This window comes from Microtus pennsylvanicus, chromosome 12 (assembly GCF_037038515.1).
Source record: "Microtus pennsylvanicus isolate mMicPen1 chromosome 12, mMicPen1.hap1, whole genome shotgun sequence".
Lineage (NCBI taxonomy): Eukaryota > Metazoa > Chordata > Mammalia > Rodentia > Cricetidae > Microtus > Microtus pennsylvanicus.
In genome coordinates this window covers 64,625,433-64,652,762 of record NC_134590.1, presented here as the reverse complement: position 1 = coordinate 64,652,762, position 27,330 = coordinate 64,625,433, and the positions used below count along the sequence as shown (strand labels likewise).

Here is a 27,330-nt window from a genome sequence, read left to right as displayed (position 1 = left end):
TAGGTTTGGAATTTTTATTTTGGTTTGGTTTCTTGTTTTTTACATTTCTTTGTGTGTGGAGAGGATGCGTGTGCCGTGGTGAAGGCCAGAGGACAGCTTAAGGGAGTAGCCCTCTCCTGCTGTGTGGGTCACGGGGATCAAACTCAGGTCATCAACTTGGTGACAAGTGCCTTTACCGCTGAGCTGTCTCGCCAGCACCAGCCCGAGTTTAGTCGTAGTTTTTGTGTAGCCCAGGCAGGCCCTCATGCTCAAAGTCCTGTTTGCACTGAAATTAGAGGCATGTACTATGACACCTACCTATAAAAGGCTGGTTTTATATTAGTTAAAAATAGAAATAGGGCCAGATGTGGTGGCACACGCCTTTAATCCCAGCACTCAGGAGGCAGAGGCAGGTGGATGTCCTTGAGTTTGAGCCTAACTTGATCTACATATTGAGTTCTAGGTCAGCCAAGGCTATCTAGAGAAACCCTGTTTTGAAGAGAAAAATAATGGAGTTAGAGATAGAAACAGTCAGTCATTTTAACTGACATTTTAATTTATTGTGTGTGCACATGATTTCAGGAGCACAGAAGAGACCACCATGATCGGAAAGGACCTCCGCCCACACAGGAGGACAGGCAGCTCCCTTTTTATTGTAACCGGAGCGACTAGTTTTAAATGGATTGCAGCAAACGACAGCGGGATGGGGCCGGCTGCCACAGTCACTTAGTTCCAAGAATGCTGCAGGGCCTTAGGACAAACAAGACTTTAACCAGATGGGCATTAAAACATTTGCAGAAAAGTTTTACAAGGTGGAGACGATAAAAAAGGTTTGAGTTCCTTGTCATACAAGTTTTACCATGTTTGATAGAGAAGACTAATATTTAATGTTTCTTACACACACTGTGGCATGTGTGTGACAGAGGACAACTCGCAGGAGCAGGTTCTCCGTCCCCCATGTGGGTGCCAGGTCACCAGGCTGGATGCCTTTACTCGCTGGTCTGTCTCAGTGGCCCAATCAGAGCCATTGTTTTTTTTTTTTTTTTTTTTTTTTTTTTGGTTGAGATTACTTTTGAAGTCAGAAATTCCCTTCCCTGAGGCCAGGCAAGTGTTTAGCAGCGGTCTTGTGGAGGGGTGGACCAAGCATGGATAGAGCCTGATTCCTTCAGCCGGAGCTTCTGTTAACTCGATCTTATTCCACATGACTGAGATTCCAGTCCTTTGCTTCCTGCTACTTAGGGACTGACTGTCTTGGTTTTGTGTTCAGGTGAGGAAGCCTGGAGGTGCCGGGGCTGTGGGGGCTATGTTCCTCTGAGCCAGAGACTGTACAGGACGACCAGTGAAGCCTGGCACAGCTCCTGCTTCCGGTAAGTACTTCCGCCCTCCTCCCCTCACCGCCGTCCTGTGGCCCTGCACTGTTTTCACGTTTGGAAAAAGACAGTTTTCTGGCCCGAGAACTTTAATCTCAGTTGGGCATTAGGGGCAGGGAGAGGATTGCGCCAAGGAGGAACACCCCTGGGGCCAGATTAAAGTGCAGGAGCCACAGGTGAGTCGAGGACAGCTAGAGGAAGGGGGGCTGTTCTAGGGTTTCTCCAACGCCCTCACCTTAGGGTGTGGGAGCAGACCAGAGAGAGTGACTGTCCCCATGGCCACACCACTGGCTATGAGGTGCCTCGTGAGTGTCATCTCTGTCCCGCAGGATGCCTCCCTGTGGCCCTCCTTTGTGTGACTTTTTTTATTACTTCCAGATTATTATTGAAGCTGCTCAGTTTCTTAATAATGACAGTGTCAGGGCAGGGGAGAAGGTACTTGCCACCAAGTTCCATGCTCCGGCCCTTGTGGTGGGACAGCTCTGAGCAGTGGTCCTCTGACCTCACATGCACACCATGGCCTGTGCACCTGCGTTTAGACACATGCACACCAACCAGACAGACAGACAAATAGATGTTTTTAAATATTACAGGCTCCAAAGCCACGTTTGTTCCTGCTTTCTGGGGCTCAGTTATCTGGAACTAGAGATGTTCCTAGGGACCCCAGTATGCAGTGTTTAGTAGACACCCACTGAACACTGATCTCCTTTCAGGGGGAGGAGCCTTGTTTTTGCAGACAACAGTTCTAGCCCACAGTCATTCTGAACTGGTGGATGAGGTACTGTCCCCTCCAGAGGCGGGGTGAGAGTGTGTCGCCCCTAGGCTCGTGTCCTGAGAAGGAAATGGATGTTGACAAGAGACCACGTGCTGTGTATTCTGGCTGCCCACACAGCTCTCTGTGCAAAGCTGGTGTCAAATAATTTAAGGGTCCTTTAAGCCCTTGCCTCTCTCCACCCTCCAGGTTCAAGGTGGGGGATGGCCTGGAGCGATTTGACCACCAAAGGGCTGGAGATGGACCAGTGTTTTCCTGTTCTTTAGGTCCAACCCAGACTTCTCGTTTTGTTCACGGTTCTCATTGCCTTAGCTCCTCCTCCCTCTGCTCCTGGGGAAGTGGATTCTGCCTTTTCTGTGCTATGTTATACGCTAGAGGCAGAGGTTAGCAGAGCCTTAAGGGGCCTGTAGGAAAAGCCTTTGGCTAGTTAGTTCTTTCATTTCAGAGCTGAGGCCAGCCTTGCTTTGGCCTCTGACCCACACAATTGCATTTGTCCCTGTCCACATTCCTATCGATATTGTTTTCTGTTCGGATCAGCAGAGCATGGTAGAACAAGCTAGTGCTTGTTGTTCCTTCCTTCCTTCCTTCCTTTCGTTCGTTCGTTCTTTCTTTTGCCTCGGCTGTCCTAGAACTTGCTCTGTAGACCAGGCTGGCCTCTCACTAAACATGTGCTAGCTCTTGTTATTTCAGATGGCTAGAAGAGGCTACCTGTTAAATCTGTAGCCTCTTCACACTGAAGATGAAGACCGCTCAGGGTTGCTGGGCCGTGGACGACAAGGGCTGGAACCCTTTGAAGTTTTGATCAGATGTTTGCTTGTGAGGGTGTGAGGAGAACTATACAGGCGGGGTGGCGTGCATGTCATTCCAGCTCTCAGAAAACTAAGATGGAGGATTCTGAGTTTGAGCGAGTCTGGGCTACAAAGCAATACCCTTACCTTAAAAAGACAAAAGGTAAATCTTGTTAGCACGCAGATGACCACATAAGGCTGCAGGCTCTGGAGTGGGACGGCAAAGCTCTCAGAGCCTTTCAAGGTGTCCTGTTGCCTTAGATAAGACCATTACTCAGCTCTCAGGCTCGTTGCGGGTAATCGATACTCTAAATTACTCTGCAGATAATTTGCCCATAAAAAAACACCTTAATAACTAGTAGCTGTCGCTTTCTGTTCTTGGCCCTTTGTCGGAGTTTCTGGAGGGTGGCTTTGAACTGCTGTGGTGCAAAGATCACCGGGTGGGGGTGGAGGATGGGGACTGGTGGGGGTGGGGACCGTGGGGGGCAGGTGGGGACTGGGGGGGTAGGGGAGCTGGCAGGTGGGGACTGGTACGGGTGGGGACCGTGGGGGAGGTGTGGAGGGGCTGGTAGGTGGGGACTGGTGGGGGTGGGGACTGAGGGGAGGTGTGGGGGGGCTGGTAGGTGGGGACTGGTGGGGTGGGGGTGGGGACTTGGGTCGTGGCGGGTGGCAGGCAGAGCATCTGCTCCTGTTGATGACTGCTTTGCCTTGAAGATAGCTCTGTAATGGACTCTTCTGAAGGAGACCGGCTCTCACCGGGAGCTTTCTCATGGTAGAAGTGGGATGCCCTCCCGCAGAGTATGCTCATACGCCCCCGGGAGGGTTGCTGTCTTTTAGATCCAGTTTTACTTTTGCCCAAATCAGAGAAAGCTCCTCAGGCCTAGGAATGAGCATTTTTTGACCTCAGGGGCAAACTGGGCTAAGGGGAATGTGGGGCTAAGGGGTTTGAACAGTCCTTTACAGTCTTCCTACCCAGCCAGCCCGCCCGCAATCTGGTTTAGAGTATGTGGTGTGGGCCCGCTGGGGCAGGACCTTTCCTTTGTGGCTTTCAGAAAAGTTCATTCTTTATGACTTCCTTCTAGGCTTGCTCTTCCTAGCTGGGCCACAGTTAAAGAAAAGTAAGGGGCATGTGTGTCCCATCCCCCTGCTCCCCATCCCTCACCACCACACACACCTTGTAACTGGGCGAGGCTGGATTGAATGAACAGGTTGTTGGGGTTGCTCCCCCCTCCCCCCTCCCCTCCCTCACTGGGTTCCACCTTGATCTGGAGTGACATCTGGCCACCTCTGAGAGGCTTCCCCTAGGTTCAGGGATGTCCACCTGGTGGGCCTCCTGGAAGTAGCTCAGAGCATTGGCACTTGGCCAGGATCCTTCTGAACTATCAGAGACATGGCTGACCAGCCCTGCCCTTGTTCCTTTTCCCTTTTAAACTGTGAGCGCCTCTGACCTGCTTTTCTTTGAAGAATGCCACTGAGTCTAAATCTGGAGCTGTTCTCTCTGAAGCTCCTGGCTTGGGTGCCTCCTGGGGCGAGAGAGGAACCCGAACACACGCTGGCAGCTGAAATTAGCATGTGAACTGTGAATGGTGACCTGGCTGGCCTGCCTGTCTCTCTTGTCCATCTCCCCCTCTTTTTAAGACAGTCTCATGTCCCAGGTTGGCCTTGGACTGGGACTGCAGGTATGGACCACCATGCCTGGCTTATGCTGTGCTGATTGAGCCAGGGTTTCCCGTGTGCCATGCGAGTATTCTACCAACTGACCTACATCTCTAGCCCTTTTAAAATTTTTGAGAGAGCGTTTTGCAGCGTAACCCAGGCTGGCCTCAAAATCCTTCCTGCTTCAGTGTCCTTAGCTTTGGGATTACAGGCATGCCTACCCTACCCGCCTCTTGGTGACTTTGTGGTTGTTCCGTTGTTGGGGATTGAACCCAGGGCCTCGCATACTGCGCAGTGTGCTCTACCACTGAGCTATCTGGAGACGAAGTTGTCCAGTCTATGAGCATCTCGGGCTGGCCTCAAATTTGAGAGCCTCCTGTTTAAGCCTCTGGAGTTCTGGGAACGCATCACCACAAGCTAGCTCTCAGATTTCCGGATTTGCTCTTACCACAGGCGTTCAGCCTTGTAAGCAGGGTCCTGGGAGAAGGAGGAGCGGCTGTTAGTCTTTCATGGCCCTTACTGAATTGCTGTTTTTGGAACTGGTTTCTGGCTGAATTAACAAAAGGAATTCACCACTCCCAGGGCCCTGGAAACGGTCCAGCCTCTTTTCTCAGGATGACAAGCACAGACTGAACTGTGTCTTGTAAGAAGTGTTTGACAAGGCCTGTGCTCTGGGAGGGCTAATGCCACTCTCTGCTCCGCTTGTGACCTTAAAAATGTCAGCGAGGAAATGGCTGAGAATCCGAAGCTGTAGTGGAGCAGATCGCCTGGCAAAGGAGCTTTCTGAACTGCCAGACCATACTCTATGTAGGTGTGGTACCCTGCTTCCAGTTCTAGGAACCACAAATTAGCACCCATGCCAGGCACTGGCTTAGCATTTTACAAGCATTGTATTATTTAATCTTGGAGATAACTCAGTAAATGAATTACTTGTCTTACCTTTGAAAGTGGACAGCTGAGGAGTGTTCGTATGCACCTATAATTCCAGCACCTGAGAGGCTGCCCCGGGGGGCTGTGAGCCTGAGACCAGCTGAGCTGTGCAGTAAGACCTTGTCTTAAATGCAAAAGGCAGAACCAAACCAGGCGCGGTGCCTTCTGCCTGTAATCTGAGCACCGAGGCAAAAGTATCGTGAATTCTTGGCTACCGAGTGAGACCCTGCCTCAAAATGAACAAATCAACAGATGTAAATGCATTTAAATTGCTATTTGCCTCTGTTTAGAGAAGCGAGAGTTATCTGCTAAAGTTGTGCAGCCGGTTAGACACCCACCCATCTGGGATCTGAACCCAGGCATCTGCTGTCATGAACCTTGGCATTGCTGAATTCTGGCTATGTCATTTAACCTCACTTCTGCTTCTGTAAGGGGGAGGGGGGCACACCGCTTGTGTCAGATAACCTTGAAGTCTTCTTGCCCTCCCCAGCGCCAGTTCTACCTGCAGCTAACTCTCTGCCTTGGGCTCCTGGGGCCGCAGGTTGTAGAGCAACTCCGCCCTCTGCTGTTCACTGCTGGTGCTAGCCCCGGCTTCAATTCTGGCTGTGATGACTCAGGAAAGAGATTGTTTATCCAGTTTATCTTTGAGGAAATGAGGCACAGGCAGGTCACCGGAGCTAACTGTTGGATGCTGGCTGGAGCTGAGCCTGCATGACAGAAAGGAAGGAAGAACAGACACCTGACCCCTCTTTGTCCCCCTTGAGTCTCTGGGATGTGGCAGTCTGTGGCCATCAGTGTGCCTTCATCCTGCACTACTCTTTGTGAAGTGAGGAGGCCTGCTGCCACTGTCCGACAGAAGTAAGAGGTGGAAAGAGATAGGGGGACATTTGTGGACATTTGGTAGGCTCTACACTAAGAGCTTTCTCATCTGATACAACACTCACGGTCACCTCCACCTTACACTAAAACAGAAAGGCCTGGGAGGAATAGTTGACACGTGTGTGTGTGTGTGTGTGTGTGTGTGTGTGTGTGTGTGTGTGTGTAACATGGTCTCTGTCTTTCTGGGACTGGCTTAGAATTAGCTACATAGTCCAGGCTGTCCACAACCGCAGCCACACTTCCCAGCTTCCTGGTGCTGGGATTCTCGGTCTAAATCATCACACCCAGCTTTTGGCTTCCATGACATTCCTCATGCCCCCGTTTTCCGCATGCCCAGCCTCTCTGGTAATTGCAGTTTTCTTGTCTTCCCAGGCCTGTGGTGTGACTCCTTAGGTGTGACTCCCCAGGCTGCCTCCTGAACAGCTCTGACTTCCACTGTCCACCGCACACAGACCCTGAGATGAGCTCCTTCTGCCCCGGCCCCTTACTGAGCTCTGACCTCATCTGTCCTACTAGCTGCCTGTTCTTCTTCTGTTTTCAAATGGAATCCTACAGGGCTGCCCAGGCTGTTTTCAAACTCTGTGTTCAAGCAGTCATTGTGCCTCGGCTACCTAAGTAGCTGGGACTCACAGGAAACACCACTGTGGTCCACTTTTGTATGTCTCTTCAGGTATCTTCCAGAAACGCTGGACTCAGCTGGGACTCACCCACTTTAGCCTGGTTCACTGAATGATGGACACCACACTCCATCACCTGCCTAGGTCACAAATGAAAGTCCTTGATACTTCTACTTCCTTGTCCTTCATGACCCAGCCTCTGTCAGTTTTTATTTGTCTTTTTTGTTTTTCAGATTTAGTTAGTTAGTTAGTTTTGAGGTTTGGTCTTATTATATAGCCTGACCGTCCTGGAACTCACTCTGTATACCAGGTTGTTCCTGCCTCCCAAGGGCTGGGATTAAGGGTGTCCGCCACAATGCCTGGCCCAGGGTTTATGTTTATTATTTGTATTTGTGTGGTTGTGTGTGTGTGTTTGTGTGTGTGTGTGAGCATATGTACCACATGGGTGGGGATGCCCTCAGAGGCCAGAAGAAGGCGTTGCATCCCTTGGAGTTGGAGTTAAAGGTGCTTGTGAGACACCTGATGTGGCACTGGGAACTAAACTTGGGTCTTCTGGAAAAGCGGGCAGTGCCCTTAGCTCCTGAGTCATCTCTAGCCTCGGCCTCTCAGCTCTATCTCCAACGTACACTGTTTATGAATGTATTCACTTTATTCTGTCTCTTATTCTCCTGCCCCATCCCAAGCTGTCCGTCTCCCCTCCCACTCTCCCACCTCCCAAGCCACTCATTCTCTCCAGAGCAGCCGAAGTGTGTGGCACACAGAATATCTGAGAGGAGATGCCCTAGCAGTTAAGAGCATAGACCGCTCTTGCAGAGGACCTGAGTTGGGTTGCCAGCACCCATGTCAAGGAGCTCCCAACTTCCTGCACCTCCAGGTGCAGGGGACCTGGCATCCGTGCCCTCCGCAGGCAGCTTACTCACCTGCACATGCTCACCCACACACACAATTAAAACTAAAATAGCCAGGCAGTGGTGGCGCACACATTTAACCCCAGCACTCAGCAGGCAGGGACAGGTGGATCGCTGTGAGTTTGAGGCCAGCCTGGTCTATAGAATGAGTTTCAGGACAGCCAGAGCTTTAATGCAGAGAAAACCTGTCTCAAAAAAAAAAAAAAAGAATAAATCTTGAAAAAAATCTGGGAACTGGAGAGATGGCTTGGAGGTTAAGAACACTTGCAGAGGCCCCTGAGTTCAATCCCAGCACCCACATGACAACTCACAACGGTCTGTAACTCTAGTTCTAGAGTTCTGACACCCTCTGCTGGTCCTCTCTGTGCTGTACACATGTGAATGAATGTACAAATACATTCATTCAGTTGCAACTCTCAGAAACACATTAAAAACAAAACAAACAGAAAAACGGGTTGAGGCTGCCGCTCCGTGGCAGAGTGCTCGCCTGGCATGCACAGGGCTCCCCAGTGTTGAAAAGGATCTGCACATGCTCTGTTCTACTGTCTTCCACAGCGGTGTGTGTCCAGGGCCTCCTGCTTTCTGCACTTGAACCCCCCTGCTTTTCCTGCTGACAACGCTTGTATTGTTCTGTGCCCTGGGCCTGGAATGCCAGCTCCCTCTTTTTGCCTCATTAGCTTCTGCTCATGGGTCAGGTCTGTCCCTGGATGGCTCAGGGACCGATATTCCTCACCCTTGAAGGATACTGCTCAGTTCCCCATCCGAGCTTTCAGTTTCATCTGACGCGTCTCTTGAAGTTTTAGATTTGTGCAATGATTTCCTTTATGGTACCCTGTGACTTCTCATGGAAAGGGACCTCAGGGACTTCTGGGCATTTTGTCCCTCATTGTGTTACCACCGACACATCACTGGTATAGGAAACAAGTCGTTGAAAGAGTTGCCTGAGCTGTGATGTAAGTGCGGCCTTTCCTGCACTTCCGCTTTTCCACATCCTTCCCTTAGCGGGCTGTGGCTGCGGTTCCTGTAAATGGCAGGGAGGAATTGGGCCAGACACTGGGCTCTGGAGAATTGTGAGGTCAGGTAAGAAGATAAGCCTGTCTTCTGCCTTCAGAGGGGCTAGCCTGCAGTGGGGAGCAGTGAAGAGACCCGAGAGCCTGTTCTCCAGCAGCCTTGAGCTGCGTTTGTAGGTACAGCCCAGACAGGAGCAAGTCCTGGGTGCCCGGGATCTCTGGGAAGAATGCAGTAGGGAAAATAAGTCCAGCTGCTCTAATCCACACCAAGTCTAAATTGTCTAGAATGTGCAAACTCTCAGTCCCAACCAGTAGTAAGCTACTTTGTTGCTCGGCAGTGTTACTGTTACCTTTGGGTCAGGGGTAGGGGAGGGTATCTCTAGCTCAGTGGTCGACTATGTACCCAACATGCACAGGGCTTTGAGTTCGGTCCTGAGCACTGCTAAAACAAAATAATTTACCTGCAAAGTACGGCACTAGCAGAAGATACTGCCGAACATAGAGTGGAAACAATGGAATACTTGAATGACGGCTTTGACTTATGCCGTAGCTGGCTTGTGGTGGGAATGGCGAATACATGGCAGTTCTCTAAGAAAATGAAGCTTGTGCCTATGAGCTGAAGCTCAGCCCATGAGAGCAGCAACATGTGGTAAGGCCAGATTCCAGGGGCACATCCTGGCTGTGCCCTGACTGGCTGCGCACTGCAGGTACTTTCTGTGACTTGTTGTCTCTCCTCCTATTTCCAGGTTCCGTGCTCGGACTTCAGTTGTTAATTCATTCCTAACTGGAGATCTAACTTGTGTCCTACCTGCTAGTGTTACAGTGTGGGGGGTGCGCAAGTGAAATAGCGCGTGTGGCGCTAGAAACAGGCCTTGCACATTCCCCTGGTGTGCTTTCTATTGCACCATGGTAGACACCATGACCAAAAGCCACCTGGGTTTATTTCATCTCACGCTTCCACAGTACAGCCCGTCACTGAGGGGAGTCAGGCCCGGAACCTGGATGCAGGAACTGAAGCAGAGCAAGGAGGAGCTCTGCACTCTGGTTTTTTCCCCAGGGCTTGCTCAACCTGCTTTCTTTTATAAGCCAGGACCAGCTGCTGAGAGGTGGCACCACCCACCGTGGATGGAGCCCTCCCACGTCAGTCATTAATGAAGAAAATGCTCCCACAGACTTGTCTACAGGGCAATCTGAGGAAAAGTGTTTTATCAGTTGACACTAAAGATAAGTCCTCTTCAGCTACATAGTAAGTTGGAGGCCGGCCCTGGGGTTGCTATGGCTTGAATCCTAGAACTCTGTCTAGGGCAACAAGGAAATAAAGAAATGACAGACACATGTACTGAAAAGTTGGGGTAGGGTGGACTGGGCTCCCGTGTGTTTATTATATAGGGTTGGACAGAGAGGCACTGTTATTCTATATAGTTGAACAAGGGAGTGGAGTTATTATATACAGATAAACAAGGAGGCAGGTTATTATATCCAGCTAAACAATCAGGGTTATTATATACAGCTGAATGAGGAGGCAGGGTTAGTTACTCTCTGTGGGAGTAGTCTCTGTAGAGGAGCCGACTCCAGGCCGTAAACATCCAGGTAGGGAAAGCTATGGTGGACGTTTTCTGCACACACTGTCAACATTCATACTCGAGGAGAGGGACTTTGCCACCGTTCCGAGCCTCATTGAGGGGATAGGGGACAATGAGGCTTTGCCAATTTCCTGTGGGTCTGAGACTTTGTCCTTGACTGGTTGTCTCAAGTCAACAGCATGTACTGAATCAGGACATCACACTCTCAGGGCTTCATTAGATACATAAGACCCTGCCATAGAAAAAAAAACAAAACAGTAAAACAAACTGGTGATTTAAAAAAAAATGGCCCCCAAAGGGAGTGGCACTATTAAGAGATGTGAGTTTGTTGCAGCAAGTATGGCCTTGTTGGAGGGAGTGTGTCACTGTGGAGGTAGGCTTTGAGGACTCATATATGCCCAATCCATGCCTAGTAAGTCAGCTCACTTCCTGCTGCCAGGACCGAGATGTAGGGCTCTCAACTCCAGCACTCCGTTTGTCCTCATGCCGCCACATCCCGCCATGATAATAAGGGGCTAAACCTCTGAAGATGTAAGCCACCCCACTAAATGTTTTCTTTATAAGAGTTGCATGGTCATGCTGCCTCTACACAGCAGTAGGAACCCTAACTAAGACGCACACAAAAGAAAAATGAGTAACTAAGCGGCCAGCAGCAAGGTAGAAGTGAAAAGGCCGCAAGGCAGAGTCATCGCTGTGCCTGTAAGGGGCTAGGTTCTTTCTATATGGAAACAGAGCTAGTTTGACCAACTCATTACATCTCAGAGGGGAAAAAAAATCTCTGTCCATGCACACAAAACAGCCTTCTGATGCCCAAGTTAGCCACGCAGGCTTTGTTTTGTTTGTTGTTTGTTTGTTTGTTTTTGAGATAGGGTCTCACTCCGTCACTCAGGCTGGTTTTAAGCCCTAAGGCTTGACTCAGTTGATCTTTCTGCCCCAGCTTCCCAATTGACTGGAGCTCTAAGTGTGTGTACTACGATGCCCAGCGATGCCCAGCGTAGGTCTCAGTCCTCCCTGTGCTGATTTCTCTTGTCATTGTATAGGTAGACAGTGGTGTTGGTAAACCGTCACAGTGTCTCCACTTCTCTGGGGTACGTCTGCTGCTCTACCGAAGGGCCCAGTTTAGTTCATTCACCAAGAAGCCAGCTGTAGAGAGGGCTATGGGTGGTTAGCAGCCGGCCTTCCTCTGACTACCATGGCGTCTTTGAGCATTGACCTAATGGGTGTGGAATTGTTTTCTCACCTTAATCCCTTTATCAAATAAGAAACTGAAGCACAGAGAGGGCTAAAGCCTTGATGAGATCACACAGTAAGCTGTTGTTAACCAGGGAAGGATCTTAGGTCTTTTATGGACTCTGCTGCCATTGCCTTAAGATGTGCTGGCATAGCAAAAGATTTCTTCCTCCCAGTGCCCAGGAGAAGAATGTCCATGCGGATGAAGCATTTGACACTGAATGGCCAACAGTTTTGCTGTTGTTTTAGGAGGTTTTTGTTGTTGTTGTTTTTGCTGTTATTTTTGTTAATTTTTTTTTTTTTAAATAGGGGTTGGAGAGATGGTTTAGTGTTAAGATCACTTGTGGCTCTTGCAGAAAGTCTGGTTTCAGTTTCCAGCACCTACAACAGAACCCCCTAACTCCATTTCTGGGGGTTCTGACACACTCTGGACTCCATGAACACCTGCACACACCTGGCACACATAAAATCAAGCAGGCACACACATACCTAAACATATGTATGGGTGCTTTTCCCCTTTGCGTGTCCGTGCATCATGTACATGCCTGGTGCCCGCAGAGGGCATTAGATCTCCCGGTCTAGAGTTACAGACATTTGTGTGCTGGGAATCAAACCCAGATCTGCTGCATCTTAACCACTGAGCATCTCTCTCCAGCCCTTTTCTTGTGATGTTTTTGTTTGTTTTCAATAGTGAGGATCCACTCCAGACTTCATGAGTACTAGGCAGACATTCCACCACTGAGCCACATCCCAGCCCTGAATTTCCCAGTATCATAGAGCAGTGGATGATTATCTACAGGGGCCACCATTTGATTCTAAGTGCTTACAGCCATACAGCTAAATGTCAGTGGTTAAAATAGCCAGGTCCATGGAGATGTGGCCTCAGGACAAAGACTTGAGCTGAGACAGCACCTTGGTGTTTCAGATATTAGAAACAGATATTAGCGGGTCCCTAGCCATTGGGACCCTTCACTTGCTTAAATGCTTCTGATAACTCTTCACTGCCTGTGTGTATGTTTAGTTGCCCAGGGGTCTGGTCTTTAGTGATCTATCGCGGCTCACCATCCCCCCTCTTCAACTACATTGTTGCTAGTGGACAGGCTCAGGGTTATGTTGTTCCTTCAAGCTAGAAGTCTCTTGTCTGCATGGCAATCAGCCTGCTAGGTCAGCTGATCCAGCTTGTCCTCTGGAGGAACCCCACCCCATGTCCATCCCCACCAATCAGAGGAGACTTTTTTCACCCTCCTTGTTAATCTTCCTCATACTTGAGTTATAGCCCTTGCTGTATTTGTTTGTGCACCCAGCCGTAGTCTTCAAGTATAGTTTTCCAAGGGTGGAACCATATCTAATCTACCTTTGTGCCCCGTGGCATTGCACACTGCGTGGCTTCGCACACTGCCTAGAATGGAGCGGTGTCAGTGTTTGCTCTGTGAGTAGTCCCTTGTGAAATGATGTTTCAGAGAGCTTGAATGAAGTCCTTCTCGTGCGCACCCTCATCCTCTCTGCTGTGCAGTACCCCAGGCAAGCTTTTCTCCTGAGATGGACAGTGTAATAAGACCTCTGTCTAGAGCCAGGCAGTGGTAGCCCTCGCCCTTAGTCCCAACACTCGGGAGGCAGAGACAGGCCTGGTCTACAGAGTGAATTCTAGGACAGCCAGTACTACACAGAGAACACCTTGTCTCAAAACAGACAAACAAACGGAAAGACCTCTGTCTATACTATGACTGAGTATTAAACCATCAAAGCCCCCTCCCCTTTGCTGCCATAGCAATCCACTCTGCTGTTTCTCTTTCACCCCCACAAAATGTTAGAACCGCCCCCCTTCTCTCTCTGAGTCATGCTAGAGAGGTGCTACCAAGTTTTCTCTCTTTGGGATGGGGCAGGAATTTGAGACAGGGTCTCTCTGCATAGCCTTGGCTGTCATGGAATTCACTATGTAGATTCGACTGGCCTCAAACTCACAGAAATCCTCCTGTCTTTGTCTCCTGAATGCAAGGCATGTGCCACAGCACAATTCTCCTGTCTTCACTCTCCTCACGATGACCAAACAGCTTCGGCATCCCATGTCAGACTTAAATTAGGGTTTTTTTTTCCTTCTGTGTCTCTGTCGTCATCATCTGGCTCCGCCTTCTTGACAGTGCTCTGAAACACGTGATTGGCTCAGAGGTCTACCTCCCACCTCCTCCGTGACTGACTCTTGTAGACGTGACAACGGGTTTTGAAGTTAACAGTACGCATTTGTTTGAGCTTACATGTATGTGCACGTATGTGTTGCTGGAGGTGGAACCCAAGGCCTTCTGCATACTAGAAAAGCTCTATCACTGAGTCACTTCTGCAACTCCAGTTGGAACAGGATGGCCATGTGTCCTAAGCTCCTCTTCCATACAGTGTCTTTGCAAAAAGAGGGTGATAGTTGCCATGGAGTTTCAAATGAGTAATAGCAGCACGAGGAAGGCAAAAGTTCCCAGTAAGTCGAGGCTTAAGCAACCCTAACCCTGACAGTGAGCAAGCAGCCTTCAGCATAAAATGAGCATCTCTCTGTACATTCACGTTTGCAGCGAGGGAGCGACAGTTATTCTGTCTACATCCAGGGTTAGCGTGGCAGGGAGACGAAATCAAGTGAAGTGCTTGGAAAGAAGAAAGCTGTGTCCTCGGCTTTCGGTGTGTACCACAACTACTGTCTTCCCCCAGCCTCAGAAACTGTGGTGCTGTGTACTGGGCACTGCCGGGGATAGCGTCATTTTCCTAGCGGGCTCCAGAATTCTCAAGGTGTTCTTTCCTCCACACCTTGAGAAATACCACTGTGATCAAGAAGTAAGCACAGAATAGCTGTTTGTGACAACTTCAGTGTTTGAACCTGGATACTCAAGTTAAATCCCAGCCCTGCCAGTTCTTCTACAGGAGCCTCTCTGACAGGCCATCTCAATTGAAGAAAAGCCTTCATTTCTTCCTGTGTAAAAAGGAGGTGACAGCCCCCAGTGTCGGAATTTAGTGACCGTATGTGCGTGCATACCAAGCTCACCTCTGTGTCTGCCTTGTGGAACTCCGCGTTTCCTAGTGTGAAAACTAAGTACCCTCTACTGGGTGACTATGAGCTCCTGGGCTCAAGCTGCCCTACCAGCCCTGACGAAGGCATCACACTAACCAGCTCTCACGGGAAGAAAGAGCATACAGCTTGGCTTCTGGATGGAAACTAAGTCAAAAGTAGGAACGGCAAATAGAAAAGCCCAAATGTACAGTTGCACCCATTATATGATGTGTGTGATATCAGATGATCCTAATACCCTGAAAGGGGGCAGCTGGAAAGCACATGCAGTGGTGGAGCCCCTGTGGTAGCTCTAGAGAGACCGGAGAAGGGTGGTCATGCCCAGAGTCTAATGGCTGCCCCCTCCATCTCCGTGCCTGTCTGGATGGGGATCTGAGAGGGAAAAACACATACAAGTGGCCCAGTTTGTTTTGTTTTGTTTTAAACAGGGAAAGAGAGATCCTGAAAAAAGTAAGTTTATGATCTTTTCGACACCATACAAGTTCTGGGCAGATGATGGGCAGGTGGCAGTGAACCCCTGGGAGAGGAGCCGATTGCTTAGGCTCCGCAGGAAGTGGATGTTTCTAGTTCCCAGGGGCTTGCTGGCCATGCAGTTCTCTTGGGGTTTCCCAGGGGTTTGTTACCCTTCCATTTTTATCCTCACGGTACAATTGTAGGGAGGGAAAAAACCAGAAAGCAGGACCCAACACATGCAGGCCCTGTTCCCAAATCTTTGACTCGGTCTGTGGAGGAGAAAGGCCTTGAGATTTAAGATCAGCGGGCGCTGCTTCTACCTCAGCCCTGTACTTCAGTCCATGTGAATGTGGTAGATTGCCTGTCGCCGCTGAGCTGGCTTGCCGTGCCCCACCATTGTGAGGGACTAGACTCCTTGGGAACTGAGCATGCCTTGAAGATGTTAGTTATCGTCCACCCTCTGGACTGTAGTCACACCCACATAGAGAGTCTAGAGCCATAGTTACGGAGCACATGGACACGGAACCTTGCTTGTGTGTGGAGGGCTTGGAGACATGTCGAAACCCATGAGGGGAATGAGTGTTCCATTATAGTTGGGTGAAAGAAAAAAAAGACAGCGGCCAGATGAAGGCACAGGAGGCTGTGGGAGGAGCTAGGAGCAGAGGTTTGGGGGTACCTGAGGGAAGCCAGTTGTGGTCAGGGCAGGATATGGTCAAAGCAGCCTATCTGGTGGAGTAGTTAAAGTGACAGCCTCAGGTCCTGGTGTGGTGGTCCTGCCAGGCTTTTCGGTAGGATGACAGCATCAAGGGGGATGGGGTGTGTGTGAGGGATTTGTGCTGAGGAATTCTGTGACGGTGAAGCGGTGTGTGAACGGCAGAAAGCACATGCTCCCTCATCCCTGGTCTTGTCACGCTACTCCAAAAGTGAAACAGATGAGCCTGGAGGGGAGTCCTCTGGTGTCCTGCTGTGGGTTTCTGTTGCTGTGAGGAAACACCATGCCCAGAAAGCAAGTGGGGAAGAAAGGGTTTATCTTCCACTTCTACTTTGTAGTCCATCTCTGAAGGAAGCCAGGGCAGGATCCTGGAGCTGGTGCAGAAGCCATGGAGAATGGTGCTTACCGGCTTGTTGCTCATGGCTTGCTCAGCCTACATTCTTAGACCCAGGACCATCAGCCCAGGGGTGGCACCACCCACAATGGACTGGGCCCTCCCACTAAGGCACTAAGAAAATGCCTTGTAGGCTTGCTTACAGCATTATTTTGTGGGGGCGTGTTTTTGTTTTTTGGGGTTTTTTTGCCTTTCTTTCATTTTTCTTTTCCTTTCTTCTTTGGGTTCGGGTTTGGGTTTTTTTCGAGACAGCGTTTCCATGTGTAATCCTGGCTTGGCTGTCCTGGAACTCACTCAAGGTAGACCAGGCTGGCCTTGAATTCAGAGACTCTTTTTCCTGAGTGCTGGGATTAAAGATGTGCACCACCACACCCCGAGAATGAAGTTAATTTCTTAATTAAAGTTCCCTTCTCTCAGATAACTTTAGCTTGTGTCAAGGTGACATAAAGCTATCGGGGCATGCTGTAAGTGTTCTTTCTAGGTGCTTCCAAAGTCTAGAAAGTAAGCTGGGGGGGGGAAGAGCAGAGACCGGATGGTCTGCTCAGGGGGATGGCTGTGTTTAGCAGCAAGGATAAGAGACAGGTTCCCAGACGGCCATGATACGTGTGCCTGTAGCTACTCAGGAGGCTGAAACAGGAGGATTACAAATTCAAGGACAACCTGACATTCTGAGATCCTGTTTCAAAATTTAAATTTTTCTTTAAAAAAGAAAAGGAGCTATGAATTTATAGCCCAGTGTGCTCAAGTAGTCCCCAGCAAGCAAGCAAGCAAGCAAGCAAGCAAGCAAGCAAGCAAGCAAGCAAGCAGGCAGCAACCTTTTCCTGCTTGGAGTCCTCCACACCAACAGAGGGCCTCGTGCAGCAAACACAGGTCACTGAGTTTTAGCTCGTTTGTCTGAAGCTTTCGTGAAGGCAGAGGATAGGGTGAGTGATCCATTCATTCACCACAGCTCACCAGGATGACCTCTGAAGGCTCTCAGCTCTGAAAACTGTTCTTCAACCTGTATCAAACCCAGGCACCTTGGAGTCTCAGTTGGTTCTGGGCAGTTCGTTTCCAAATCGTGAAATGTACAGGAGATTAGCACCACCTTGCCGTTTTGTCTGAGCTATAACTGCCAGTCCCAGGGTCCTTGCTGTTGCGTTGGGCATCTGTGACTGTTGGGTCCCTCCCAGCTGCTCCTTGGACCTTTCAGAGCAGCTCCCTTTTCTGGACAGAAAGGGAAAGTGTATCCCCCAGTGTGGCTTTCCACCTCCTGGTTCTGAGTGGTTTGGACCCTTTGAGGTTGGCCTGAAGGAATCTCACTATGAGTAGCCAGCATCTGACTAACCAGTGTTCCCTTTATCTGGTGATCAATCCTTTAAAGGCATCTCCTGAAAGCCAGATTTATGGGGGTCAGATAGATTCCAGAGGGGAGGGGTTTCCGCTGCAGCCCAGAGCTTGGGGAGACGGCTGCCGCACTTCCGGGTGAGGGGCACTCACGTGGCACTGAGGAATCCTCTTCTTAGTTCCCCACTATTCCACCCACCATATCCTTTGTGAGGAGAGAGGGAAGAGGAGAAGGCCCGCAGCCTCCAGCCTGCATTCCTAGACACCGACTCACTGCAGCCCGCGGCCACCGGAGCAACAGAGCCCTGGGAAACGTCAAAAGGAGTTATGCTCAGGGGCTCCCTGGCCCTGGCCTCTGTGCCTTGATTTTCTTCCATCTACACTCCGTTCATCAGATGGAAATCAAAGGATAAATTTGATGTTAGCTGCAGATTTAAATAGGGGCTCCCTCCTTGCCTGATTGAATTACAGGGGAGCGTAGTACATCTGGGCTCAAGAGCTTCCAGCCAGCCACCAGCCCTCAGTGTCCTGTGGTACCTCCCTTCCACTCTGCTTCACCCCCGTGGCCCTTGTGTGGCCCCCAGCCAAGATCCTGATTCCTTCGAGACTGGATCAAGAGATTTAATCTCAACTTGAGGTCCAAGGAAAACAGAGAGCCCACCAGCCCCTTATAGGAATGAAAGGATGTTGAAGCTATGTAGAGACCTAACCCAAAGCCTAGACCGGCAGAGGCTTTCTAAAGGCTACGCATCTAGTGCAGAAGTTGAACAGTAGTCTCAATGATATTAACAGCTAGCATTTATCAACTCTTAATGTGTTCCAGACTCAATGCCAAGGGCTTAAGGGGAGTGCATTGTTGCATTCAAACCCAGACAGTCTGGCTCTGGGCCCAGGCTGCACTACCCCAGTCCAGCATGGTGAAGCACAGCCTATCCTGTCTAGCTTAGGTTCAGATCCTGGCTTCCCTTCCTAGTTGTTCAGTTAGATAACCTCAGTGTACCTCAGTTCCTTCCTCTCTAAGGGGGGTGGGGTGGGTACGGCACTACCAAATAGTGGGTTAACCGTCATTCCCAGTGTTGCAAGCAGTTCGAGGTGCAGGCTGCGTGGCCATCCCATGCTCACTCTTCTCCACTGATGAGGTGCAGGCTGCATGCCCCCTCCCCGCTCACTCTCCACCGCTTCTAGAGCTGCAGTGCTGTCTGCAGTGGTAAATGGGCAAACCTGAATTCAGCATCCGCTACAGATGCCAAAACCTTTAATTTTGGAGACAGGGTCTCACTATGCAGCCTGGCTGGCCTGGAACTCTCTATGACAACCAGTCTGGCTTCAAACTCCCAGAGATTCACCTGTCTCTGCTAGAATACCACACTTAGCACTCAGAGCCATTTTTAACCATGTTTCTGCACTGTCTTTGAGTTTTTACTTTTTTTTTGATTTTTCGAGACAGGGTTTCTCCGTAGCTTTTGGTTCCTGTCCTGGAACTAGCTCTTGTAGACCAGGCTGGCCTCGATCTCACAGAAATCCACCTGCTTCTACCTCCTGAGTGCTGGGATTAAAGGCGTGCGCCACCACCACCAGGCTGAGTTTTTACATTTTTAAATGGTTGAGGGGGTAAACAAACAAATAAGAAAGCCATAGACTATTTCACATCACCAGAAAATTATACAAAATTCAAATATCCACAAATAAAGTTTTATTGAAATACAGCTGTATTTATTTGTTTATATTTTACTGAGGATGATGTGTTGTTGAATATTGAGTAGCTAGGACAGGGTCTATATGATCTTTGACCTATTTGACCTCTAACCCCTTACAGAAGAAAGTGTTTTGCCCCCCTCCAGAGGCATTATTCTTACTGGGGTTGAGATCCATCCTCACTATTAACAAGGTGTTTTCAAGCTGGCAATAACCCCTCAGAACTGTGGTTTTGTCATTTGTTCAGTGGGTGTAACATGTATGTAACATGTATGCCTCACAAAGGCTTTTTTGTTTATTTTGTTTTGTTTGTTTTTTGAGACAGGTTTTCTCTGTTTAACAGCCCTGGCTGTCCTGGAACTCACTCTGTAGACCAGGCTGGCCTCAAAACTCAGAGATCCACGTGTCTCTGCCTCCTGGGTGCTGGGATTAAGAAAGGCACGTGCCACCACTGCCAGACTGGGTCATTTTAAAACAGTAGAGAATGTTTGGTGAGCACTTAACCCGGGGCCAAGGACATACTACATGCTCAGTGAACGCTCCTTGCTAGGATACAGACCTAGGCTCTTACCACACAGGCCAGCCAGGCTGCACACCCAGCGGGAGAAATGGAAACGCAGTCCCTTGTCACCTAGGGATCACTTCTGTCCTGGACCTCCCTGTCACCCTTCACAGTAACAGATAGTTGCTGTGTGACTAGGTGTGCGTACCAGGTGGGAAGAGCCTGTGTCCCAGCTCTCCTGTCCATCAAGGCCTGGGTGGCTCCTAGTCCCCTCCAGCAGTCTTCCTTTCCCCTCTGTAGCCCTCTAGACTCGGGGAGAGGAGATCTTCATGTAGGCTCTGGTTTGGTCTGCTCCTATCCCAGATATCTAGGGCTTTCGCTCTCCTGGACGGCGCCTCATATCATCATCTCTTCCACCTGTCCATTCTCCGGTGGGAGAAGCATAGTAACACTGGACACAAGCCTACTTTACTTTCTGTCGCTGTGGTAAATACCAGGACCAAAAGCAGCTTGGGGAGGGAAGGGTTTATTTCAGCTTACACTTCCAGGTCAGAGCCCTTCCTTGAGGGGTCAGGAGAGGCGCTCAAGGCAGGAGCCTGGAGTACAAATCTTGAGGAAAGCTACTTCCTACTTGCTCTTTTCATTTTCTGCTAGCTTTATTTATTTTTTATTTTATTTTTATTTTATTTTTTTACGACAAGGTCTTGCTGTAGGTGATGACACACACCTTTATTCCCAGCACGCAGAAGGCAGAGGCAGGTGGATCTCCGAGTTCAAAGACCAGCCTGGTCTACAGAGCGAGTTCCTGGACATCCAGAGCTACAGGAACCCTGTTTTCGAAAACAAAACAAACAACAAAAAGACAGACGCTTTCTCCGGGTTAAAAGTGTGGGCAACTGTACCTGGCCCTCTGCTAGCTTTCTTACACTTTCTAGACTCACCTGCTGGGCCCTCCCACATCAATCATCAATCAAGACAGTTCCTCAGGGACAGGGCCACAGACCAGTCTGATTGAGGTAATTCTTAAGTTGAGGTTTCCCTTGTACAGACGGTGGAAGAAACACCACTGTTTACTGGGATCGATACGTGACTTATGGGAACGAAGCTGGGTGTCCCAGCCTCACCACTGAATGGCTTTCGGCCAGCAGCAAGTCACCTAATCTCTGGCCACTTCACTTTCCTATAATATAAAGTGGGGATGATTCCATCTCAGAGAATGCCTACCCTGGGCCCTGTTTCCTTGTCCAGCAGCACAGCCCTGCCCCAGAGTGGAAGTGACCAGCTCCCTTGAGGCTGTCCCCAGACCAAGCCAGAGGGAGTAGGTGGATGGGAGTCCCCACACCAGGACAGAACCAGTCCAGAGCTGAAGATGTTTCTAGGGAGCGGCCTCCCTTCCTGGAGAGACCCCCACCTCCCGTGGGTGTCTCTCTGCCGATGCTGGCTGACGTGCTTTTCACGTCTCGGCCGAGTCAGTCCCGCAGGCAGCTCTTCAGGCTGGGGACATTCGGACTCGGATGTGTTGGCCCTCCCGCGCTGTCCCGCCCTGAGCTGTGCGGTGGACGCGCGGCTACCTCCAGTTATTGTCTACCGCGCTTGCCTGCAGCCTCGCTCCCGCCCGGGCTCCACCCCTCACTGCGAGCTCTGTTTCCTAAGAGCTGCTCCAACCACACACCTCGGTTCTGCCCGAGCCCCTCCTCTTCCTCCCTCCCTCATTCGGGGTGGGTGGGACTGAAGGCCGGGACTAACTTGACAGCAGCATCTCATTTTTAGCTAATCACCGGCCCCTTCCCCAGAATGCCTGAGTGTCCACAGCCTCTGAAGAGAGGTGCTTCTCCCGCAGCCCCGAGGAGGCACGGGGCTCCCGAGCACTAGGGAGGAGAAGCACCACCCTTGTGCCCCTGCGGGAATCTGCCAGGGAGCCAGGGGCCTAGAGTCCTCTCTCCTGCTGCTCCGGAGGCAGAGGTGAGCACCGGGCGGCCGGCTCCAACCAGAGGTGCCGGGAACCCCGCCTGTCATGGTGGCCGTCTGCAGCCAGCCTGAGGCACTCCCAGACGGGGTTGCAGCTGAGCCTGTTTATCTGGTGTGGGAAGAAGATGGGGAGTTACTTGTCTGTCCCGGCTTACTTCACCTCCAGAGACCCCTTTAGGTGAGTTGCTCTCCAAGTCCTCCTCCTCATCCCCTCTCCCGGCCCCTACTCCTGAGGGGAAGGCTGATGTCTTCCTTGTTCTCCTGACTTCACTTGTGCCTGGTTTTGCCAGAAGAGCTTATACCAGGGCAGAAGCGGCCTGGAAAGGGCACCCCGATGTCCTAAAAACAGGGAGGTGAAGGAAGCGCCCAGGAGCCCGGGCTTGCCTTCCTAACGCACCTTGGTTGTTGCCGTTTCTGGGGAGAACCACAAGTGGGTTGCCTTCTGTAACCCTCACATGTCTTACCTACAGGCCGTACCGCCTGCCCAGGAGTTAGTCCCAACAAGCAGGATGGGCAGGTTTTGCCAAACTGAAAGCTGGCAAGGCCTGGGTGTAAGTAGCCTGGTACACAGTAGGCACTGTGTATGTGTTCTCTTAATAGCAAGCATATTTGCCCTGGCCATGAATGGTCTCTTAGCTCCCATGAGTGAAGTTTCTGGGTCAGCCCCCAGGTCTGAGTATCCGCAGGGGCTCTCTGTGGGCCCTTCACGAGGAGGCGTGAAACTTTCTTCCCCTGACCTGTCTGTCTTTGCTCTTTGCCCCACCCCACCTTCCAGAGAAACTCCCCAGGGGGTTTCTGGCCCTCTGGGTCCCTTCTGAATGGAGCCATTCCTGCCTGGGGTGGGGCTTGTTTTTATTCTTTGGGAGAAACCTGTTTTTCTGAGGGCTGCCTCCCCTCCACCAGTAGTCCTGCCTAACTTTTTCTTCCAGCTTCCCCAGCCCAGCTTGGTGACCAGATCTCACTCCTAGGATAGTAATCTGTGGCTGTCCCTGGGCAGAAGAGCTGCTACCACGAGGTTTCAGTGAATGACTAGGCCCTTGTAGAGTGCTGGGAAGCAGAGACAGAGGGACTGGTCTCAGTGACACAGCAACCATCCTGCTAGGCACTTCAGGCTTTTGTCTGTCAAGCCTGAAAAGAGACTGTGTAGCCCCATTTTACTGATGAACCTCCCAGACTCAACAGCAGCAAAATGCAAGGCTTGCTTTGGTTTTGGAGTTTCTCGACCTTGGGGGTTAGGGGGCTGCAGCTGCCTCTGTCCTCATCTCCCTCACACACCTGCTCTCAGGTTCACTTTCCCCTCAGCAGAGCAGAAAAGGGATGTTTTTGCCAGGTTTATTGAGGTCTTAGTTTTGTTTTTTTCTGAATTGTGGAAAGAAGTTGCTCTGAGTTTAGGAGGTGGATTTTACCTTGCAGAATCCAAATGCCAAGTGGTGTAGTAGCCATTTGTTCTGGTCCTTGTTCCTCTAAGTCCTGGAAAGGAATCTTGGGGGAAGGGTTGTTCCTTTGGCGACCAGGAACACTGTGCCCTTTTAATCTGTGTGGTCATGAGCTTCTCTGGAGCTGGAGCAGGTAATGAACTTCTGAGAGCTGGGTCCCCAGGGCCTCCCAGGTCCAACAGTCCTTTGTCTTGTTCTACACCAGCCTCTGGGAAACCTGATGACCTCACCTCCATTCCCCAGGCTCTGTTTGCCCAGCTGGAATCAAAAGGGCACTGGCTTGCAGTGGACCCTCAGTCCTCTCCACATTCCTGAAGCTACTGCTGAAGGGGGGCAGCACGAGGCTTTGTGCCCCAGGGGAGGGACCGCCTGAACTCTCTGCTTTCCAAGCTTTCGGGCTAAATCACTACCTGGTCATAAAGCTGCCTCCCACCAGCCCCCTCCTTCCTACGTGTGCTCCTCTGTGACCAAGTGCCGGTCCCCTCCCGAGGCCTGTTTGTTCCTACACAGAAGGCAGGGATGAGACTTCCTGGGCTCCTGAACCAGAGCCCTTCCTGGATTGTGTCAAACAAGTTAAGTCCTTGACCCTCAGGCCTCCGGAGGAGTAAAGTCCTGGAGTTCTGGGCTGTGGTTGCAAGGAAGGTGACGCAACCAGATTCCATGGGACGTGATCAGGCGTGACCATGTGATGGGAAGGAAGGGTGTCATCCCTGTACCCTGTACACCCCCCGGCCTGGCAGTCCTCACTAGCAGAGAGTACATGGTCTTCCTTGTCTGCCCCAGGTAAGGAAACACCTCAGACTGTCCGCTTACAGAAGATGTAAATTAGGGAGTGGTCTTTTTGTGTAGTGCCGGTGAGGCCACAGCCTTACACATTTATCAGTGGGAGCTCTTGCCACTGAGTTATGTTCCTCAGTCGGAAGAGTGATGGGTGCCCTCTTCACCCCATCTTTGAAGAAATTCCCTAGTGTAGAATTTTCCTTAATGTCCAACATTGCTTTAATGAGCTTGCTTCCTACATTATCTCTTGAAGAAAACAAACACAGCTTTGCATTATAAATTAGCAACCCATGTTTAAAAAGAAAACTTACTCAACATAGTAATAAGCTTTGGCAGCCTCCCTTCAGCCTTCTGAGACTTTCTTATCTGAAGAAGCAAAGGGCTTGGATCAGGTAAATGGTTCCTAACTGTAACTTGTTTGGCTACTCAGGCATGCAGACTTTCCCCTCCCGGGCAGAGGAAGCCTTCTGTGAAGCTGCACACTTTATTTGAACCACCAGCCTCCTGGCTTTACAGTTCACGCCATGGTTGAGCAGAAACTTGGTGTATGTCGGGTGGATTCTGTAAAAACGGAATAACAACTTTAGTCCACACGAGGCGCCGTGTATTTGCACCTATTTCAATCCATAGGGTCTTTGGGGAGAAGCACCAGAGGGGGTGTGGCGGTGGATCCATGCCCCTGTTCATATCTACCCTGGTGGGCCCTGGAGGACAATTGGCACCCCTACTTCGTGGTACCCTCCGGTTATGTAGCTTCTTTTTCTCCTCCTTAGCCTAGTCCACACTCAGAGACAAGAGGCTGACAGCAGCAGCCAGAGCTACTTCTTGAGAGATGAGAGCATCCAGCTCCGCCGTCCCCAGGACATGGGAGGGCCTGTGCTTTAATTTGTGTAAACCCACCCAAGTGATGGCTCTTCAGTTCCCTCACACCACGGGCTTGAGAGCTTACCTGTAAACATCGGTCTGGTTTGGATGTGTGTGAAGGTGGGGCCTGTATCACTTGGCTTCTCTCAGCACTTACCTGGTCGGTTGGTCCTTAGGTGTTGTAGATGCACAGTAATGAGGCCCTGATTGCTAAGACTCCACGAAATTCATTCCAGCACCTCCCCTTTCTCCCGGAAGCCTGCTTAATTCTAGGTGAACAGATCTGTATTCCCTGGGCGTGGAGGGAAGAGGGTCCATCTCCATTGCCCTTACTGTTCTCAAATTGGAGAAGGAAGGAAATGGAAGACTTCCTGGGCAGCTGCTGTGAGTGCCCCTTGGGGGTTTTTCACCTGATGTCATTTTCACAGCTCCTCGAGAGTCATTGAGCAGCTGGCTTCAGTGAAAGGTGGCGATTACCTGGGAAAGTCTCAGCTGGTCACTGACGCCTTCTCTGTAGAGTCAGGGCGGAGGGAAGTAGCGCCCTGTTCTCATTCACCCTGTCTGTCTGCCCAGCCTTTCAAAGGCTCCCCTTAGGTTCAGCTCCTGTCCCTGGCCTCCTGTGTGTCTCTCTGAGGTTTTTAACTCTGCATACCTGGTTCCTCAGGAGCCCTGGTTTTTCTGACCCACCATTACTGCCTCCTAGCTGGGTGCTTTGGGGTCTGAGCCAGAGAAGACTGACTTGTTGAAGCTCTCACAAATTGAAAGCTGGGGGCGGGGAGGAAAGGCATGGCTTATGAGACTCGGAGGTGGGACAGACATCTTTGCGTGGTGCCCCCTTTCCACGGTGTATTTTGGAGTCTGTGACAGACATTACCACTGGAGAACAGAACAGTGGGTCCATGAATGAAGAGAATGGATGTTCCCAGTTACACTGGCTAAGCTAAGGGGGAAACAGCATGAAGGGCTAGCATCAACTTGGGCTGTCACGGTTCCAGTCTTCCAGTTACTGGAGACAGGAATCCTGAAGCCTGGCAGTTTAGACATGCCGTGTCTGAGGTAAGCTGCGGCGGAGATGGTCACAGCTCCGTCACCTGGGTGTTGATCAACTAATAGCAGGTATAGTTAATAGCTCAGCTAGCGCTCTGAAGTCTCCAGTGGCCTGAGAGTCCCGTCGAGTTCCTTGTCAAGAGCAGAGCTTAAGGGACCTGAAGCCAGTTCTGTCAGCTCGCCGTCCTGTACTTCAGGCACCTGTGCAGTATCTGGCCGTACTCTACAAAGACATTCCATGACACACAACGTGCGTTGGCGATGTCGTTCTCCAGCCAGGTGTGCTTCCCAGGAGGCTGGTGTGGCTGCTACTGCGTGCCTACACTTGTTTCTCTGCCTGTTCCCTTGCCTGGCAAGAGCTACTTGCAGTGAACAAAAGCAGGATACTGGCAGTAGAAAGGAGGGTGTGTTCTGGTGCTCCCATACCCTGAGGTGGCGCACATACCATTGTGAGGGTGTAACAGAGCCCAGGCCTGCAGTCGGGTACAAATATGCCTGCACCAGCTTTTCACTACAGCAGACTGGAAAGGGACAGGTCTGATGACTTGGGACCTTAGTACTCCCGCGTTAGCTCATGGTTACTCCTGACACATGGTTCCTGCACCATTTTCAGCTTGAAAACATTTGCTGAAGGCCTACTCTGCCTAGCCCATGGCCTGGATACTGAGTGTACCAAGAGGGACTAGGACCCTGTCTCTCCTCTCAAGGACTTTACAGTCTGATGAAAGAGAAGGCCGCTTACACAAGAGTGTGAAGTCAGGAGTGGGAAGACGAGAAGCCCTTGCTTCTAGTGCTGGCTTTCCTGCTAGGTGCCTCCCAGTCACTCAGAACCATTTACCCTCACAGCCACTCTGAGTGCCTGAGACCATCTTACCATTTCACAGATGAGAAAGGGGATAACCCAGATCAGGTAGGTGGCAGGTGGTGTTTCTGAGATAAGAGACCTCAAGTAGCTCCTTGGACACTTCTAGGAGACACATTTTCACAATCAAACTTCCTGTTCCTGGCTGGGTAGCGGTGGCACATGCCTTTAGTCCCTGCACTCAAGAGGAAGAGGCAGGGGGATCTCTGAGTTTGAGGTCAGCCTGGTCTACAGAGTGAGGTCCAGGACAGCCAGGACTAATCAGAGAAACTGTTTCAAAACACCAAAATCAAAACAAACAAAAAAACCCAACTTCCTGTTCTCTAGATCAGTCTTTCAGTCTTTCTGTTCCCTTTTGCACAGTGCTCCCTGAGCCCAGGTAGATCCATCGGCTGGGAGAGCGCTCCAGAACCCTGCGCTTTGATCAGTTGTTTTATGTAAGAGTCTCTGTCCTGCTAGACCTTGGAGAAGGATCCTGACGTTGGTTGTTAATTACATCTGGCTAACAAAGCTTCTAAGAAAG

The 27,330-nt window shown here is 50.6% G+C and overlaps 1 protein-coding gene across 3 annotated transcripts in view; it reads left to right on the top strand.

Annotated features, from left to right (window-relative positions):
• The window catches only part of Limk2 (LIM domain kinase 2), a 73,695-nt gene that overhangs the window by 18,122 nt on the left and 28,243 nt on the right, over nt 1-27,330 (top strand). Inside the window, exon 2 of one of the 3 annotated variants that reach the window (XM_075944060.1) lies at nt 1,247-1,346. In XM_075944060.1, coding sequence (XP_075800175.1) covers nt 1,247-1,346 — 100 coding nt within the window. Of the gene's footprint in view, nt 1-1,246; nt 1,347-21,445; nt 21,997-27,330 lie in introns of those variants that run through there. The other 2 variants (XM_075944061.1, XM_075944062.1) reach the window with 2 other exon arrangements.